At 44.8% G+C, this 19,377-nt stretch overlaps 1 protein-coding gene across 1 annotated transcript in view; it reads right to left on the bottom strand.

Annotated features, from left to right (window-relative positions):
• The window catches only part of LOC115201048 (unconventional myosin-Id), a 138,669-nt gene that overhangs the window by 73,442 nt on the left and 45,850 nt on the right, over positions 1-19,377 (bottom strand). Inside the window, exons 4-11 of the mRNA XM_029764275.1 lie at positions 15,927-16,092; positions 15,777-15,830; positions 15,121-15,216; positions 14,121-14,237; positions 13,466-13,669; positions 13,016-13,161; positions 12,603-12,717; positions 12,257-12,427 (exon numbers count right to left, since the gene is read on the bottom strand). Of these exons, the coding sequence (XP_029620135.1) occupies positions 12,257-12,427; positions 12,603-12,717; positions 13,016-13,161; positions 13,466-13,669; positions 14,121-14,237; positions 15,121-15,216; positions 15,777-15,830; positions 15,927-16,092 (1,069 nt within the window). The remainder of the gene's footprint in view (positions 1-12,256; positions 12,428-12,602; positions 12,718-13,015; positions 13,162-13,465; positions 13,670-14,120; positions 14,238-15,120; positions 15,217-15,776; positions 15,831-15,926; positions 16,093-19,377) is intronic.

The following is a 19,377-nucleotide window of genomic DNA, read 5'->3' as shown; positions in this document are numbered from 1 at the left end:
ACAGAGAAGCTGCTTCCCCAGATATAACCTACTGTGTCCCCATTAGAGAGAGCGAAGCTGCTTCCCCAGATATAACCTACTGTATCCCCATTAGAGAGACAGAGAAGCTGCTTCCCCAGATATAACCTACTGTGTCCCCATTAGAGAGAGCGAAGCTGCTTCCCCAGATATAACCTACTGTACCCCCATTAGAGAGACAGAGAAGCTGCTTCCCCAGATATAACCTACTGTATCCCCATTAGAGAGACAGAGAAGCTGCTTCCCCAGATATAACCTACTGTACCCCCATTAGAGAGAGTGAAGCTGCTTCCCCAGATATAACCTACTGTATCCATAAGAGAGACAGAGAAGCTGCTTCCCCAGATATAATCTACTGTATCCCCATTAGAGAGAGAGAAGCTGCTTCCCCAGATATAACCTACTGTATCCATTAGAGAGACAGAGAAGCTGCTTCCCCAGATATAACCTACTGTATCCCCATTAGAGAGACAGAGAAGCTGCTTCCCCAGATATAACCTACTGTATCCATTAGAGAGACAGAGAAGCTGCTTCCCCAGATATAACGTCCTGTACCCCCATTAGAGAGAGAGAAGCTGCTTCCCCAGATATAACCTACTGTATCCCCATTAGAGAGACAGAGAAGCTGCTTCCCCAGATATAACCTACTGTATCCATTAGAGAGACAGAGAAGCTGCTTCCCCAGATATAACCTACTGTATCCCCATTAGAGAGACAGAGAAGCTGCTTCCCCAGATATAACCTACTGTACCCCCATTAGAGAGAGAGAAGCTGCTTCCCCAGATATAACCTACTGTACCCCATTAGAGAGACAGAGAAGCTGCTTCCCCAGATATAACCAACTGTATCCCCATTAGAGAGAGAGAATCTGCTTCCCCAGATATAACCTACTGTATCCATTAGAGAGACAGAGAAGCTGCTTCCCCAGATATAATCTACTGTATCCCCATTAGAGAGAGAGAAGCTGCTTCCCCAGATATAACCTACTGTATCCATTAGAAAGACAGAGAAGCTGCTTCCCCAGATATAACCTACTGTATCCCCATTAGAGAGACAGAGAAGCTGCTTCCCCAGATATAACCTACTGTATCCATTAGAGAGACAGAGAAGCTGCTTCCCCAGATATAACCTACTGTGTCCCCATTAGAGAGAGAGAAGCTGCTTCCCCAGATATAACCTACTGTACCCCCATTAGAGAGACAGAGAAGCTGCTTCCCCAGATATAACCTACTGTATCCCCATTAGAGAGAGAGAGAAGCTGCTTCCCCAGATTTAACCTACTGTACCCCCATTAGAGAGAGAGAGAAGCTGCTTCCCCAGATATAACCTACTGTACCCCCATTAGAGAGAGAGAAGCTGCTTCCCCAGATATAACGTCCTGTACCCCCATTAGAGAGAGAGAAGCTGCTTCCCCAGATATAACCTACTGTATCCCCATTAGAGAGACAGAGAAGCTGCTTCCCCAGATATAACCTACTGTATCCCCATTAGAGAGACAGAGAAGCTGCTTCCCCAGATATAACCTACTGTGTCCCCATTAGAGAGAGCGAAGCTGCTTCCCCAGATATAACCTACTGTATCCCCATTAGAGAGACAGAGAAGCTGCTTCCCCAGATATAACCTACTGTGTCCCCATTAGAGAGAGCGAAGCTGCTTCCCCAGATATAACCTACTGTACCCCCATTAGAGAGACAGAGAAGCTGCTTCCCCAGATATAACCTACTGTATCCCCATTAGAGAGACAGAGGAGCTGCTTCCCCAGATATAACCTACTGTACCCCCATTAGAGAGAGTGAAGCTGCTTCCCCAGATATAACCTACTGTACCCCCATTAGAGCGAGATAAGCTGCTTCCCCAGATATAACGTCCTGTACCCCCATTAGAGAGAGAGAAGCTGCTTCCCCAGATATAACCTACTGTATCCCCATTAGAGACAGAGAAGCTGCTTCCCCAGATATAACCTACTGTATCCCCAATAGAGAGACAGAGAAGCTGCTTCCCCAGATATAACCTACTGTATCCATTAGAGAGACAGAGAAGCTGCTTCCCCAGATATAACCTACTGTATCCCCATTAGAGAGACAGAGAAGCTGCTTCCCCAGATATAACCTACTGTACCCCCATTAGAGAGAGAGAAGCTGCTTCCCCAGATATAACGTCCTGTACCCCATTAGAGAGAGAGAGGCTGCTTCCCCAGATATAACCTACTGTGTCCCCATTAGAGAGACAGAGAAGCTGCTTCCCCAGATATAACCTACTGTATCCCCATTAGAGAGAGAGAAGCTGCTTCCCCAGATATAACCTACTGTATCCCCATTAGAGAGAGAAGCTGCTTCCCCAGATATAACCTACTGTGTCCCCATTAGAGAGACAGAGAAGCTGCTTCCCCAGATATAACCTACTGTATCCATTAGAGAGAGAGATAAGCTGCTTCCCCAGATATAACCTACTGTATCCATTAGAGAGACAGAGAAGCTGCTTCCCCAGATATAACCTACAGTACCCCCATTAGAGAGAGAAGCTGCTTCCCCAGATATAACCTACTGTATCCATAAGAGAGACAGAGAAGCTGCTTCCCCAGATATAATCTACTGTATCCCCATTAGAGAGAGAGAAGCTGCTTCCCCAGATATAACCTACTGTATCCATTAGAGAGACAGAGAAGCTGCTTCCCCAGATATAACCTACTGTATCCCCATTAGAGAGACAGAGAAGCTGCTTCCCCAGATATAACCTACTGTATCCATTAGAGAGACAGAGAAGCTGCTTCCCCAGATATAACGTCCTGTACCCCCATTAGAGAGAGAGAAGCTGCTTCCCCAGATATAACCTACTGTATCCCTATTAGAGACAGAGAAGCTGCTTCCCCAGATATAACATACTGTATCCCGATTAGAGAGACAGAGAAGCTGCTTCCCCAGATATAACCTACTGTGTCCCCATTAGAGAGAGCGAAGCTTCTTCCCCAGATATAACCTACTGTACCCCCATTAGAGAGACAGAGAAGCTGCTTCCCCAGATATAACCTACTGTATCCCCATTAGAGAGACAGAGAAGCTGCTTCCCCAGATATAACCTACTGTACCCACATTAGAGATAGAGAAGCTGCTTCCCCAGATATAACGTCCTGTACCCCCATTAGAGAGAGAGAAGCTGCTTCCCCAGATATAATCTACTGTATCCCCATTAGAGACAGAGAAGCTGCTTCCCCAGATATAACCTACTGTATCCCCATTAGAGAGACAGAGAAGCTGCTTCCCCAGATATAACCTACTGTATCCATTAGAGAGACAGAGAAGCTGCTTCCCCAGATATAACCTACTGTATCCCCATTAGAGAGACAGAGAAGCTGCTTCCCCAGATATAACCTACTGTACCCCCATTAGAGAGAGAGAAGCTGCTTCCCCAGATATAACCTACTGTACCCCATTAGAGAGACAGAGAAGCTGCTTCCCCAGATATAACCTACTGTATCCCCATTAGAGAGAGAGAAGCTGCTTCCCCAGATATAACCTACTGTATCCCCATTAGAGAGAGAGAAGCTGCTTCCCCAGATATAACCTACTGTATCCCCATTAGAGAGAGAGAAGCTGCTTCCCCAGATATAACCTACTGTACCCCCATTAGAGAGACAGAGAAGCTGCTTCCCCAGATATAACCTACTGTACCCCCATTAGAGAGAGAAGCTTTTTCCCCAGATATAACCTACTGTGTCCCCATTAGAGAGAGAAGCTGCTTCCCCAGATATAACCTACTGTGTCCCCATTAGAGAGGGAGAAGCTGCTTCCCCAGATATAACCTACTGTGTCCCCATTAGAGAGAGAGAAGCTGCTTCCCCAGATATAACCTACTGTGTCCCCATTAGAGAGAGAGAGAAGCTGCTTCCCCAGATATAACCTACTGTGTCCCCATTAGAGAGGGAGAAGATGCTTCCCCAGATATAACCTACTGTGTCCCCATTAGAGAGAGAAGCTGCTTCCCCAGATATAACCTACTGTATCCCCATTAGAGAGAGAAGCTGCTTCCCCAGATATAACCTACTGTGTCCCCATTAGAGAGAGAAGCTGCTTCCCCAGATATAACCTACTGTATCCATTAGAGAGAGAGAGAAGCTGCTTCCCCAGATATAACCTACTGTATCCATTAGAGAGAGAGAGAGAAGCTGCTTCCCCAGATATAACCTACTGTATCCCCATTAGAGAGAGAGAAGCTGCTTCCCCAGATATAACCTACTGTGTCCCCATTAGAGAGACAAAGAAGCTGCTTCCCCAGATATAACCTACTGTATCCCCATTAGAGGGAGACAAGCTGCTTCCCCAGATATAACCTACTGTATCCCCATTAGAGACAGAGAAGCTGCTTCCCCAGATATAACGTCCTGTACTGTATCCCCATTAGAGAGGGAGAGAAGCAGCAGAGCCACTGGTGCAGAAAACAAGGTTGCTAAAACACCAGCACAGTCAGGTGGGATACATGCTATTCTCTCCCACTGGAGTGTGAGCTAGAGAGACAGAGAGAGAAGGGGGCAATCTGTGCACGTGAAATATGAATGAGCCGTGTGGGGTGACGCAGGAACTGATGTGGCTAGCTGTATGTAGGCCAGTGGTGGAGTGCAGAGAGGAGAGAAAAGGAACATGCCGGGAACTTTAGAGAGGTCTGCCGCAGTCCTCTGCCACCTGTCATTTCCCTGTCTGTGGGCATGCGTGAATACCCGACTGTATGTGTGTGTACCTGTTTGTTTGTGTCTGTATATCCATCCATCCACGTGTGTGCACCTTTGTGTTAATGTGTGTGACCGTGTCAGTGGTATATCGGTGTGCGACGGTAGACCAACTTGTGTGTCTGGTGACAGAGAGAGGACGCCCTAGGCAGACCTGTGGCATGGCGACATACAAGGCAAGCGAGTAGCATGATATTAGCGCCACTACTGCAGTGACATCCATCAAATAGTTCACTGACATCAGAGAGAGAGGCATCCAGTCTCATTCAAATACAAGGCAGAAATGATTAGCAATATGATTAGAGCTAGAAGGACGAGGAGGTTGCAGGCTGTATAGCGGAGTACAATGATACAGAGCCTCCTGGGACAGCCAGAGCCATTGGGACAGCCAGAGTGTTATATAAAAGAGGGACAGCCAAGATGTTAGGAGAAACAGAGAGAAGAGAGTGCCGAAGCGGATGAGTCATCGAGCGGAGAGCTCACACACACACACACACACACACACACACACACACACACACACACACACACACACACACACACACACACACACACACACACACACACACACACCACAGGAAGAAGAGAGAAGGGAAAGTCCCTGAAGACCGGAATGAGGATGTTGCTAACGAGAACGCCTGACAGGCCAAAAACCGTGGAGGAAAATACACAAATCTCTATACTGTGTAAATCTGTGTGAACGCATTCAAATTCCTATTCAAAGCCTTGGAAATGAATGGGAACGGCCATAGCAGAAATACTTCAGTCGAACTGTGATAGGGAATTGATCCATGAAGGGCCCAGTGCAGCCAGCCAGACCAAACAGACAGCGATCCTGGCAGCTAGACAGACGGAGGCCACTGGAAGCCATCTTGTCCTCATCTACGACAATACGTCCCCCTCCACAGACACTACCAGCTATACTATTTTTATTTATTTTATTTATTTCACCTTTATTTAACCAGGTAGGCAAGTTGAGAACAAGTTCTCATTTACAATTGCGACCTGGCCAAGATAAAGCAAAGCAGTTCGACACATACAACAACAGAGTTACACATGAAGTAAAACAAACATACAGTCAATAATACAGTAGAAAAATAAGTCTATATACAATGTGAGCAAATGAGGTGAGATAAGGGAGGTAAAGGCAAAAAAAGCCATGGTGGCGAAGTAAATACAATATAGCAAGTAAAACACTGGAATGGTAGATTTGTAGTGGAAGAAAGTGCAAAGTAGAAATAGAAATAATGGGGTGCAAAGGAGCATTATTGCCACGTGTCTGTCCGTGTCTGCCTCACTCTTTATCCAGTCTAATGCCTATTTCAGATGAGAAAGAGGGGGGGCTTTAGAGAGAGGGAGAAAATAAAGAGAAAGGGAAATTAAAGAGAAGGACAGAGCTACATTTGGGATGAGGTGACGGGGGAAAAAGAGGTAACGAGAGAGTTACGAGGGGAGACAGAGCGAGAGAGGGAGAAATGAGAATGGAGAAGATTTTTGGCATTAGTTCCCTTGCCTTTCGGCCACGGCGCTCTTGGGTCTTATAGTTCCACATTCATTCTTTTGAAGAAGACACCGCACCTGTCCACAAGAGCACTGAACATTCTTTGATTTAAAACGTATGTGATCATGTTGGCCATTCATATCTGTCCAACTCCAATTTTCTGCGCAACTCTTGTCACATGAGGCCAATAGCCTCGTGTAAATGTGAACAGCTTTATAGCAGAAACCCCTCTGATCACCCTAGCACCTGCTGTCCCTCGTCCTCCTGCCCAAACCTTGCCCTCCCTCCAGCGCCTCTCCTCTGCCACCTCCACCCGCCATCCTGTTCGCCACCAGGGCCTCGCAGTCCCGCCTGCTAACTAAGCTGGCACCTGCAGGGCACACGCGCCACGCGGGCCAATTGACTTGCTCCAAACCTGTCATTCACTCACCACAGGAGCCAATCAGGACCCAGGGAGATGAATGGTGCTGTTGCACGCCCACTGCACCATGGTATTTACTCTCTCCCTACACAACCTCTCTAGACCCGCATTCATATTATCATTACCGCATTCTCTAAAAACAGAAACATCAACAGAGACTAAGCACCCACTTCGAGGAGAAGTTCAAAACGTGACATCAAGAATATGCTGCATTCAGAAGGTGAAAAGCCTATGTGTTGGAACCGGAAGCGCTTGTTTGAAGGTCTCTCGTAGACATGCATGAGACCACTCTAGACGTACCTCTTTCCTGTCCCCCCCTGTCCTTGTGTTGTATTGTAATGTAAATACATTAGAGCTAATGAACAGCAGGACCCCGCTATTAGCATCTCCACCACATGGTGCATGAAAGGGTAATCACTTAGGGGCAGCCTGCCGCTGCATGCATTCGCAAGCATACAGGCACATACACACACAGACACGCAAAGACACGCACACAAACACACAGCATCCTATGCTGCGACTGTACAGGGCATGTGCAGAGACTGCAAATAGTAGGATCAGAGGGTAGACAGTAAAGAGAAAGGGGGCACGGAGGGAGAGGAGACAGATTGTGAGTGTGTGTGTATGTGTGTGTGTCTGCGTGATAGTACGGAGAGAGAGAGAGCGAGAAAGAGAGAGGTGGTGAAGAGGGAGAGGGAGCGATAGAGGGAGAAGAGGGAGCGATAGAGGGAGAGAGAGCAAGGGAGGGGTGGGTACAGGCTGCCATGACGACCGCTCTCAGCAGGAAGGCTTGTGTCAGCAAAGAGTTAACGGAGTAAAAAAAAAAAAAAACATCTGGGAGGATCAAAGCGACCCGGAGAAGGAAAGCAGACGACAACAAGTCCTACATGCGGCAGAGGACCAGGACCCATGCAAAGGTGGTAGAAAAGTAGCCCTTAAAACCAGCCTTCAGACGTGGTATTACAGGGGTACAACCTCATAAAGTGCAGAAGAGAAGGCATATGAGTCAGAGAGGAGAGATTCGTGTATTGGTATCGACAACAGGGAGTTCTCGAAGAAGCAGGGAAGTGTTTCCTTAACTTTAATCGAGCAAGAACAACTGCAGTCCTGTTTAAACGTGTCTTCAAAAGTTCTATTATACAGTTGTCAGTGACCACTCCTGTCTCACACTATGAAGAGGCAAGACACAACCGCCCCCCCTCCACAACAGTCCCATTATGTACAGTATCAATTACCTCCAGTAGTTTTATCTAAGTGAGAGGTCTGACGACAACAACAACCCAGCTCCACCGCTTCAAACAACCCCTTGATTAATATCTAACAGCCCTAACAGGACTGGAAAACCAATAACAGGGATTTTTTAAAAAGGGATGTTTTCATCAGACACTCAGAGCAATAACACAACAACCAGATCTGGAGGAGTTTTTGAAGCCAAGACGCGCCTGAAGACGCCGCCACTGATCAAGACGCTGCTTCGTTTCCACCCTCTCTCTCTCTCTCTCTGATCTGGAGTGTGAGGTCTTTGCCAACGGTGTCTATGTGTGTTGTGAGAGTTTATACAGGGCGACAGTCAGCCAGGAGAACACAGAGAAACCTTGGTGTCTAGCAGCTCCAGGACTTGTCCTTTATATAAAGAGGGTGAGGACATTAGTGCTGACAGACAGTGCAACTCCTATTACAGGCTAATCGAATATGACAGCGCTGCTTCTCGCACTCTCCTCCCTTTTTCCTCACTCCCCCGCTCTCTCTCACACATCCCTCATTTTGCCTTTTTCACTCCCTCGCTCGGTCTCGCTCAATCTCTTCCTCATCCCATCTTTACCTCCCCTCCCCATTCCCTTTCACACTTCCAACTCCCACACTCACTTTGGAAGATTCCCGACAAGAACTGCAATGTTAAAAAAAAAAGGTATTTCAGGCCCGCAGAGTCTGTGAGTCACTTTGAACCTGGCAGCCATGAACATTTCAAAACTTTCCAATCAGAGCTGCTTCTAGAGTACGGGGCGTGAGGTGAGGAGAATCTGTAAATCCAAAGAATGTGTCCCTCCAATGCACCAGGGATGAGCCTCGGAGCATTCTCTGCTACGCTGCTGCAATAACGTCATGCTTCCGCAATAAATCCAACTTTTAAAAGTAACATTTGAGTGGATTTTTTCTTTTTTTTACTGATAACAATATCAGGAGTCAAGCGTCTTTAAGTAGAAGTTCCTGTATTGTTACAGAGCTTAGTTACTGTGTCTAACCAGATTGTAGATGATAGCGTAAGTACGCTATGCGAACAGACATCCACATCATCATACTAACGTGGCAGCAGCATTCAAATCTACTTTTTTTCCCCCTTCTCTAGTTAAATAAAGGTTCCATTTTTTTATTCTCTCGTTCTCTGCCTGTCAATCTTCTCCGCTGGAGTCTATGGGGACTCTGTGTAGCGCTAGGTGTGTTATCTCTGCAGAGGCCAGTGCACACACACGCGCACACATCGCCAGCAGCATACCACCCTGCATCCAACTGCTGGCTTGCTTCTGATGCTAAGCAGGGTTGGTCCTGGTCAGTCCCTGGATGGGGGACCAGATGCTGCTGGAAGTGGTATTGGAGGGCCAGTAGGAGGCGCTCTTTCCTCTGGTCTAAAAAATATCCCAATACCCCAGGGCAGTGATTGGGGACACTGCCCTGTGTAGGGTGCCGTCTTTCGGATGGGACGTTAAACGGGTGTCCTGACTCTGAGGTCATTAAAGATCCCATTGCACTTATCGTAAGAGTAGGGGTGTTAACCCCGGTGTCCTGGCTAAATTCCCAATCTGGCACTCATACCATCACGGCCACCTAATCATCCCCAGCTTACAATTGGCTCATTCATCCCCCTCCTCTCCCCTGAAACTATTCCCCAGGTCGTTGCTGTAAATGAGAATGTGTTCTCAGTCAACTTACCTGGTAAAATAACGGTAAAATAAATAAAAATAAAATAAACATAGTATGATAACCACCTGCCTGCCAGTCCTCAAGATAATCTATGACTTGGTCTATGAAGTATATATGTAATCGCTTTATTCACCTGAGGGGGGATGCAGTCAAGTCCCCTTGACTTTTCCCACATTTTCCGCACGCAAAGATGAACGGAGCAAAGTACAAAGATATCCTTGTTGAAAACCTGCTCCAGAGCGCTCAGGACCTCAGACTGGGACGAAGGTTCACCTTCCAACAGGACAACGACCCTAAGCACACAGTCAAGACAACGCAGGAGTGGCTATGGGAGAAGTCTCAATATCCTTGAGTAGCCCAGCCAGAGCCCAAAATAGAGGTGTGCCAAGCTAGTAGTGTCATACCCAAGAAGACTTGATGCTGTAATCGCTGCCAAAGGTGCATCAACAAAGTACTAAGTAAAGGGTCTGAATACTTATGTAAATCTGATATTTAGTTTATTTTTATTGTAATAAATGTTCACAATTTTCTAAAAAACTATTTTTTCTTTGTCATTATGGGTTATTGTGTGTAGATTGGTTAGGGGGGGAAAAAACTATTTAATACATTTTAGAATAAGGCTGTAACTTAACAAAATGTGTAAAAAGTTAAGGGGTCTGAATACTTTCCCGAAGACACTGTATACCATCACCCACTGGACTGAATGAGACCTTGGCTAGCAGCATTGCCTGAAGAACAATCTTTACAGGGTACAAGTCAGCAACAGCCAGGATGATGACACATAACACTGATTCTAAGATGTTGGGGGGAAAACAACCTGGATGTCAGTTGACACGGCCTCCATCTTTACCGTGCACCATCTCCCTCCCCTCCTCTTTACCTGAATATCTGTTTCTCTTGCTATGATCCTCAGTCTCTTCCATTCTCTTCTCCTACCCTCTAACACCCATGCCAGCGCAGCAAGACGCCAGCTCCATTGACTCTCATTGGCTGCCAGTGACATCACCGGGAGCAAAGTGTCGAGTTAGATAGAGAAACGAGGGCCTGTTGCCCTCTTGTGGTCCACTGAGTGAAATACTACCCTGTAAAATGCAGTCATCTAACCTGTTAAACAACCTAGAGTGGTTTTCTCCTGCCCCGCGGAAATCTAATTGGCATAATAAAAACAATCCCCATCAAAATCCATCAGTTTATGCTACAGATAGAGATATAGAGATATAGAGATATAGATATATATATACTTTTTTTGTGGGGGATGCGTCTCAATCCACTGCAGCCCCTGATGTTGCACTTCTGTGTCTGCGGTGAAAGGTGACAGAGCTAGAGCGATGTTTGTTAGACCATGGGACACCCTGAAAAATCTGTCTTCTCACTAAATTGTCTGTAGCATCCGAACGCGACTCGTCTGACATCGGTACAGCTGATCTGCCAACTTCTGTCTGTAGCATCCGAACAGTTTGGGCTACACACTACTATGACCCCTCTGTGGAAAGGTGAGACTCTTACAAACATGTCGGTTGTTTTGCTCTAGGATGACCACAAGCCTCACAAGACTCGTCTGGTCCCCCAGTACCAGTTATTTAAAACACATTTTAAGTACAGTATATATGGAGATAGTTAAGTGCCAAAAATAAGGGGTTAAATACATGTTTAAAATAAAAAAAATAAAAAATGGTTTCCTGATCTTTCTTATATTGCTCAGGTATAGGACAGACATTTCAGAACAAACTTCCTTTAGATTTTTTTCCGGACTATCTGTTGTTCCATGTAGTGAATCTGTTATTTAATGTGTTTGTATGGACTAATAGCTGTAGGGCCAAATTCAAAGCTTCATCAAATCATTTTTTATATAAATAGTTTTATAATTCAAGGGGTCTTAAAATAAAAAATGGAATATCTAAATTATCCTTGTTATGACCTTCTTAAAATAATTCCACATGTCAGCTTATTCTGGTGGTCTACAATGTTTTTAATGCCAATTCGACTTTAAAGGCCCAGTGTAATGTTTTATATATATATATATATATATATATATATATATATTTCCACACTATGAGGTTGGAATAATACTGTGAAATTGTGAAAATTATGATAATGCCATTTTAGTGTAATAGTTGTTGAAAAGAAAGCCTGAATTGTTGCCTGTTTTGGTGGGATTGAGTTTTGGCCAACCTGGTGACATCACCATGCAGTAAATTAGTTAATAGACCAATAAGAAAAAGTTTCAAACATCTCTGCCAATATTCAGTTTTCCCTCTCTCCGTTCAGACCACTCCCAGACAATCATAGCAATATTTTTGCCTGAGAAATTACTCTTTGCTAAGAAGCTATTTATGTTTCTTTTTGACCATTTTAATTGAAAACAATCATAGTATTGCACTTAATGTTACACAGAAATTATTTCATATTGAGATAAAAACGGCTGCATTGGACCTTTAAACAGCATTTGATGGAGCTGATCATTTAAACTAGCCAAAGTATACAGTCCTCAGTCTTGTCTTATGTTTTAAAACCACTGGTTGTTGGGCTAATAGAATTACTTAGGTAATCGCTGGGAACAAGCCTTGAAAGTATCCATGTGTCCACATTGTTAAGGTAAATTCCACTTTCAATTCAGTCAATGAATTGAAATTCAATTCATGAATTGAAAATTATTTCCAATTGTTTTCAAACATACCTTGCGGCTAGTGTAGTGGGCGTGCTTGGCCAGCTTGCTGTTGAGTCCCTGTAAGAAGACCTCATCGGTGACTTTGCCCACATTCATACAGGCCTCGTCCAGCACAGAGAAGATGCCCTTGTGTTGCAGCTCCACCAGGTCCACAATGATCTGGTTGTTGAAGTAGTCAATCTATGCCCAGGCACAGAGAGAAAACAGGGGATCAGTATATCATTACAACCAGCACAGGGAGTAAGACGATCCTAATAGTCATAATCAACTGAAGGAGAATGACTTGACGCAAATTGACCATGCTGTTGGAGGCAATACAAGACATGAGTGGAGTGGAACCAAGATGTGGCCTTACGTGTTTCCAGGGGATTCCCTCGCGCTGGTACTCTTCCTGTTCCTGCCTCAGCACAAGCTGAATGAAGAGCTGCTGCAGTTTCTCATTGCAATAGTTGATACAGAACTGCTCAAAGCTGTCAGACAGACAGACAGACAGACAGACAGACAGACAGACAGACAGACAGACAGACAGACAGACAGACAGACAGACAGACAGACAGACAGACAGACAGACAGACAGACAGACAGACAGACAGAGGAGAGGGTGAGCGAATGGCTGTGACCCCGGTTTTATACTTGTGTTACATACAAGTGTCATGACAGAGACATTGTGTTTAAAATCAGTATATTTCATATTGATGTAGAGACTTACTCAAGTAGGCATTCTACGCTGAAATACATTCAATATTTCTAGCGGTAACGTCTCCTAACCTGTTGTTCTGAAAGATCTCAAAGCCGTAGATGTCCAGCACTCCGATGACTGTGTTCTTCCCGTGGACTTTGGCGTCATAGTTCTTCACTTCGATGACATCATTGATCCTTCCCACGATCCAACAGAACATTCTTTCGTACATAGCCTGTGGGTCACACGCCCCAACACCAAGGCAGACAACAGTAGATAAAGATCATATGAGAGACAGCAGGGTACTATAGGTCAGCTACCTACACTGGCTGCTATTTTACCCAGAAGCCTTCATAATAATACCTTGGGTACTTTAAAACTTGGTTACGCCTACCACGTCTAACATTGGGGCCCATTTCACAAACCCTTTTTGAGGGTTAGCACTTTCATTGAGAGTTAGCATTAGCTAGCTTAGCTAAGAGTCAGCATTTTGACAGTTAACTGTGAATCGGTTAACGTAGCGTACTAGCAGTAGCTACCTTGGCCAAGGCATCCCGGCCGTAACTGGCCTCCTGGGTCGTGTGCTGCTTGTCGATGACGTCACGGCCGGTGGCAACGGTGCGGTAGAGCAGGGCCTTTTCCACATTCTCCTCCTTAGTGGCCAGCAGGTCCCCGATCACCGCCACCACCTTGGAGTTCTCAATCAGCGTTGTGTCGCCGTCCACACCAAATGTCAGGTTCCCCTGGGAGAGGTCACATGGAGATAAATACAGGAACACAGTGATAGCATTGGATCTAAGGGTAGTGGTGTAGGGTAGGTCCCGTGTGGCTCAGATGGTAGAGCATGGTGTTTGCAACGCCAGGGTTGTGGGTTCGATTCCCATGGGCAACCAGTATAATAAAAAAATAATGCAATGTATGCATTCACTACTGTAAGTCGCTCTGGATAAGAGCGTCTGCTAAATGACTAAAATGTAAATGGAATAGGACAAATAAGGGCAGGACTGTTTCAATTCAATGCCGTTTCATTCAAGCCTGTTCCATTTTAAAAGGGACACTGGTCACACGACAGGGAGACACCCCTCAGTATATGATGTTGTCATATTGCTGAGTATACCCTTTTACCCTGTTTCATTTTAACCTATGCTAACCCTGCTGGAAGGCCAGGAGTTAGGAGTCAATATGGGGTATTACCAGGTGCAAGATAGTGGCCAGGACCTTGTAAACAGTCTGGATTTCATCTGGTGTGAAGCCGATCACCTTCATGGCGTCCGCCACAGCTTTGAAATCAGCACCATCGTTAATGGACGACTGTGATGGGGAGAAAGAAGGGACGAAATGGATGAGTAAGACAATCAAATTGGAAACAACAGGAACGTTTCTGTTCCCTTCACACAAAACACGTTCAACATTTTGTCCATTTTGAAGTAAAACTTATTCCAAAAATTATTTCCTTGACATATACTTTTCACTAGTCTGTAACACCAGCCAAATACTGTACACCACTTCCTCACTTTGGCAAGTATGAGTTCATTCCTGACATGTTCCTCCTCCCAGCAGCCAAAGTCATAAAGTAGGAACGACAAGATGACCACAAATGTCTTTAAGACAGGATGGTGTGAGCATCAGCCGAGGACTGTTTCTATTAAAATGGGAGCATTGCACACCATGCACAAACTACTTCAGCTGTTTTGGCCTTGCTCTGTTCCATGACTTCACGCTGTTTGCTGTTATACAACTTTGTTTTGTTCCTACTTATTAAACTTCAAGTGCAGAGACAGCAGAACAGAGATGCTTGCTGGCGGGGTGTTAACAGCTGGAATTATACGGCTCCCAGAAATTTCACAAAGGCTTGTTTTAGAGGGACGGACACTCAAAACCATGACATCATTGGCACCCTTTGGATGTTCGTACATAATATATTACTTTGAATTCATGCAATAGCTGCACATTTTGTTATGCAACACGAAAGCATCAGTTGTAAACATAGCTGCTCACGTGGTCAGAAATTCAAACAACCGTGCACATCTGCTGAGCATGGGCTTGCGTTTTATTTATGCCTGTAAAAATAAACAGTGTTACCAAATAAACTCAGCATTAGTGACGTTCACGGTCTAGAACTTGAGAAATAAAGTGACATTTTGTGGTTGTTTATACAAAGGGTCAAAGCGGATATACTTCTGTGGTAACCTACCTTGACCTGGCCTCCTACTTTGATGTAGCTGTAGGCTGTGGGGTCCTTCGAGACGTGGAGGGAACGCAAGAGGGACTCGGAGCCCCCTTTAACCATCTGAAGAGAACAAAGAAAGAGAGTGAGAGAGCGCGAGAGAGAGAGCGCGAGAGAGAGAGAGCGCGAGAGAGAGAGAGCGCGAGAGAGAGAGCGCGAGAGAGAGAGAAGGAAGACAGAGTCAGTAGTGACATGTCGAAGACTGTTCAGTATTGTTCAGTATTTACATTCTAAACCATTTGATTTCAAATGCTGCGGTGAGTCATACAGTATGTAACTCCACAGTAATATGGAGCAAAGTTAAAGAAACTCTACATTGTGTCCTGACCAATGTAGGGTGAAGTACCTTGAGAATGGGGGAGTTTATGGAGTGAGAAAGATGAATGTGTATTTGAGGAGTTAAATCAGGTGAAAGTATGGATATTTCTAAATGGCAGCATAGAGTTGTAACACCTATGATATCACAAAGCCTGTATGATCAACACAGTCACAGACCCACGGCCCATCTGGTCTGTATACCAGCTTATGGTGGCATCAGTCTGGCATGTAACACACACACACATCTATACTCCCACACACACACACACACACACACCACAACACACACACACACACACACACACCTGGTAGAATGAGTGGAAGCTTCTCTCCCCCTCCTGCTGGAAGATGACTCTGGACTGTAAGAGAAACAGATGGTTTGAGTCAGACAGAGTGAAACATAATTGACCATTTATTTATAACAGGTGATCTCACTGCTCCCCAGTGCCCCCTACCTTCTCCAGCAGATAGTTGTTGATGTGGCCCCCGATGGGATCTCCCTTGAAGTCGAAATTGATGTCCATGTACTTGCCGAAGCGACTGGAGTTGTCGTTGCGTTTGGTCTTGGCATTGCCGAAGGCCTCCAGGACGCAGTTGGATTTCAGCAGCATGTTTTTCACCCTGGAGAGAGAGAGAGGCAACACATCTTTTTAAAGTACTACTAACAGCTCCCCTGGCTCCTATTACCTGATACTAGGCCTAGCTCAGCTGATCCTTAGCCCATAGAGATAAACAAACAATAAGGTGGCCTATAGCGAATGATCGGAATGAATACAGTAGTGTGAGCTAGAGTTGCAGCTGGAATCCATAGCGGTGAAAACTGCCACGTCCGATTGCGATATTACAACAACAAAAGATGTTCCTTCTAACAACGAACACTGTTTTTTTCCCCCCCTCTGACAACCTTGCACATGCAATAGAAAAGCAGAGTAGGTACTATGATTCTTTTACCACAATGCTGGGTGCTCCTCTGCTCCATTTCATAAACAAAACAAAAACAAATGCGCCTGGGGTGACCAGTGGCGCTGTTTCACCTTATGTGGCTCTCAGCTTTAAGATTGAAGTGATTCATTTCACATTGATTCAGTTGTACAGTCATTACTCACTCAAATCCTAGAGTTGTCTGTCATTTATGGGGCCCATCTGGGTCTGGACATGTTTATAGTCGTTTGAAATGTATTTTCTCGGCAAGTTCTTTCGCAGAAGTATACCACAACTCTACTTAACACACAGACTGCTTTGGCACTGATGATTGATGCTGTGTAGTGTCGATGTCAGAACACAGGCTCCTCACCCATACACTGTGCTGCATGCCTGCCATGGCCCACACACACACACACACGTGACACAGCCTGCTGTGGCTCTCGCATAAATCTGAGCTCCATACAGACTGTAGCGTTTCCTGACTGATAGGGCAGAACTGTGAGAGTTGGGGGTTAGTATTGACTTTAAAAAAACATAAAAATACAGTTTCTTAGTTAAATGGCTACAGGGAATACGTAGTGGGTCAGGCGCAATATATTCAGCACCAAAATGCCATAAACAGGGGCGACAGGTACCCTAGTGGTTAGAGCATTGGGACAGTAACCGAAAGGTTGCTAGATCGAATCACTGAGCTGAAAAGGTCAAAATATGTTGTTCTACCCCTGAGCAAGGCAGTTAACCCACTGTTCCTAGGCCGTCATTGTAAATAAGAATTTGTTCTTAACTGACTTGCCTGGATAAAAAAAAAACAGCCCTATTTGTGGGACTTTCTTACAAGTGTTGCGTGCCAGCCATATGTGTATTAAAAACAACGAAGTACATTTTAAATGAGATGTAGACAATGGTCTGAAGCTGGAAAATAAAGTAAATTCACGAGCACCACAATGCCTACTCCACCCATGCTCTACCAAGGTTTTCCAGCAGACAGCTTTGACCGACTATAGAAGCGATGATTGATTTCATTATTATAGTGTCGTGCATCTTCAGGATTCCCAGCCCACATGGGCTTTTAAGACACTGTATTTGCTGTAGCAAAATAAAATACGTATGTTCAAATAAACATACATTCATACGGCAGGGAAAAACAATTGAGAAATACAAGTAAAACTATTTGTAGTATACAACTTATCTTGTCGCATCTTCCAAGCTTTGGAGATAACGTATGCAACCAGGAATACATCTTTCCTAAATAGCCATTCAAGTTTTTATTCATCTCTAATCCAGAATAGTTCCGGTTTTCTTTGCAAAATTTTATCAAACAGTATAGCTCTCAAATCATCATCATAAAGTAAAATAAAATAAAAAAATGTATAATGGTCCACTGTCTATTTTACTTCAAATAATGTGTATGCGGGTTGCTACGGATTCAAACCTTCTCAAACAGCCTACAGTGAGGGAAAAAAAGTATTTGATCCCCTGCTGATTTTGTACGTTTGCCCACTGACAAAGAAATGATCGGTCTATAATTTTACAATCTTGTCCCTGACATCCTTGGAGAGCTCTTTGGTCTTGGCCATGGTGGAGAGTTTGGAATACTTATTTCCCTCATTAAAATGCAAATCAATTTATAACATTTTTGACATGGGTTTTTCTGGATATTTTTGTTGTTATTCTGTCTCTCACTGTTCAAATAAACCTACCATTAAAATGATAGACTGATCATTTCTTTGTCAGTGGGCAAACGTACAAAATCAGCAGGGGATCAAATACTTTTTCCCCTCACTGTAATTCATACTCTTAGAGGAGGTGATCTAACAATAATGTGATTTGTACCACATACAACTTTAAAGAAGGACAACCATCTCTGCAGCACGCCACCAATCAGGCCTTTGTGGTAGAGTGGCCAGATGGAAGCCACTCCTCAGTAAAATGCACATGCAGCCTGCTTGGAATCTGCCAAAAGGCACCTAAAGGAGTGTCAGACTATGAGAAACAATATTCTCTGGTCTGATTAAACCAAGACTGAACTCTTTGGCCTGCATGCCAAGCGTCACGTCTGGAGGAAACCTGGCATCATGCCTACGGGAAAGCAAGGTGGTGTCAGCATCATGCTGTGGGGATGTTTTTCAGTGGCAGGGACTGGGAGACTAGTCAGGATCGAGGGAAAGATGAATGAAGCAAAGTACAGAGAGGTCCATGATAAAATCCTGCTCCAGAGCACTCAGGACCTGACTGGGATGAAGGTTCGCCTTCCAACAGGACAACGACCCTAAGCACACAGCCAAGACAACATAGGAGTGTCTTCGGGACAAGTGTCTGAATGTCCTTGAGTGGCCCAGCCAGAGCCCGGACTTGAACATCTCTGGAGAGAATTGAACATAGCTGTGCAGCAATGCTCCCCATCCAACCTGACAGAGCTTGAGAAGATCTCCAGAGAAGAATGGGAGAAATGCCCCAAATACATGTGTGCCAGGCTTGTAGCGTCATACCCAAGAAGACTTGAGGCTGTAATCGCTGCCAAAGGTGCTTCAACAAAGTACTGAGTAAAGGGTCTGAATACTTATGTAAATGTGATACGTTTTTTTATTTTCAAGATATTTGCAAAAAAAATTGAAAAATGTCTTTGCTTTGTCATTATGGGGTATTGTGTGTAGATTGAGGATTAAAAAAGTAACGTAACAAAATGTGGAAAAAGTTGAGGGGTCTGAATGCTTTCCGAATACACTGTATATACATGCAGGGTAGTAATGTTATGAGTTGGAATTATGGTTCATTGTTTAGCAAACAAAAGACGCCACTATACAAGTAAACATTTTACTGTACCGTTTACACCTTCTTTATCTTGTGCATGTTACACATTTTGACTGGCTGCATCACTGCTTGGTATGGCAATAGTACCACCCTCGATCGCATGGCGCTACAGAGGGATGCGCGGACAGCCCAGTACATCACTGCTGCTGAGATCCCTGCTATCCAGGACCT

The sequence above is a fragment of the Salmo trutta genome, chromosome 10 (assembly GCF_901001165.1).
Source record: "Salmo trutta chromosome 10, fSalTru1.1, whole genome shotgun sequence".
Classification (NCBI taxonomy): Eukaryota; Metazoa; Chordata; class Actinopteri; order Salmoniformes; family Salmonidae; genus Salmo; species Salmo trutta.
The sequence above is the reverse complement of the archived record's forward strand: the minus strand, read 5'-3'. Positions and strand labels throughout refer to the sequence as shown.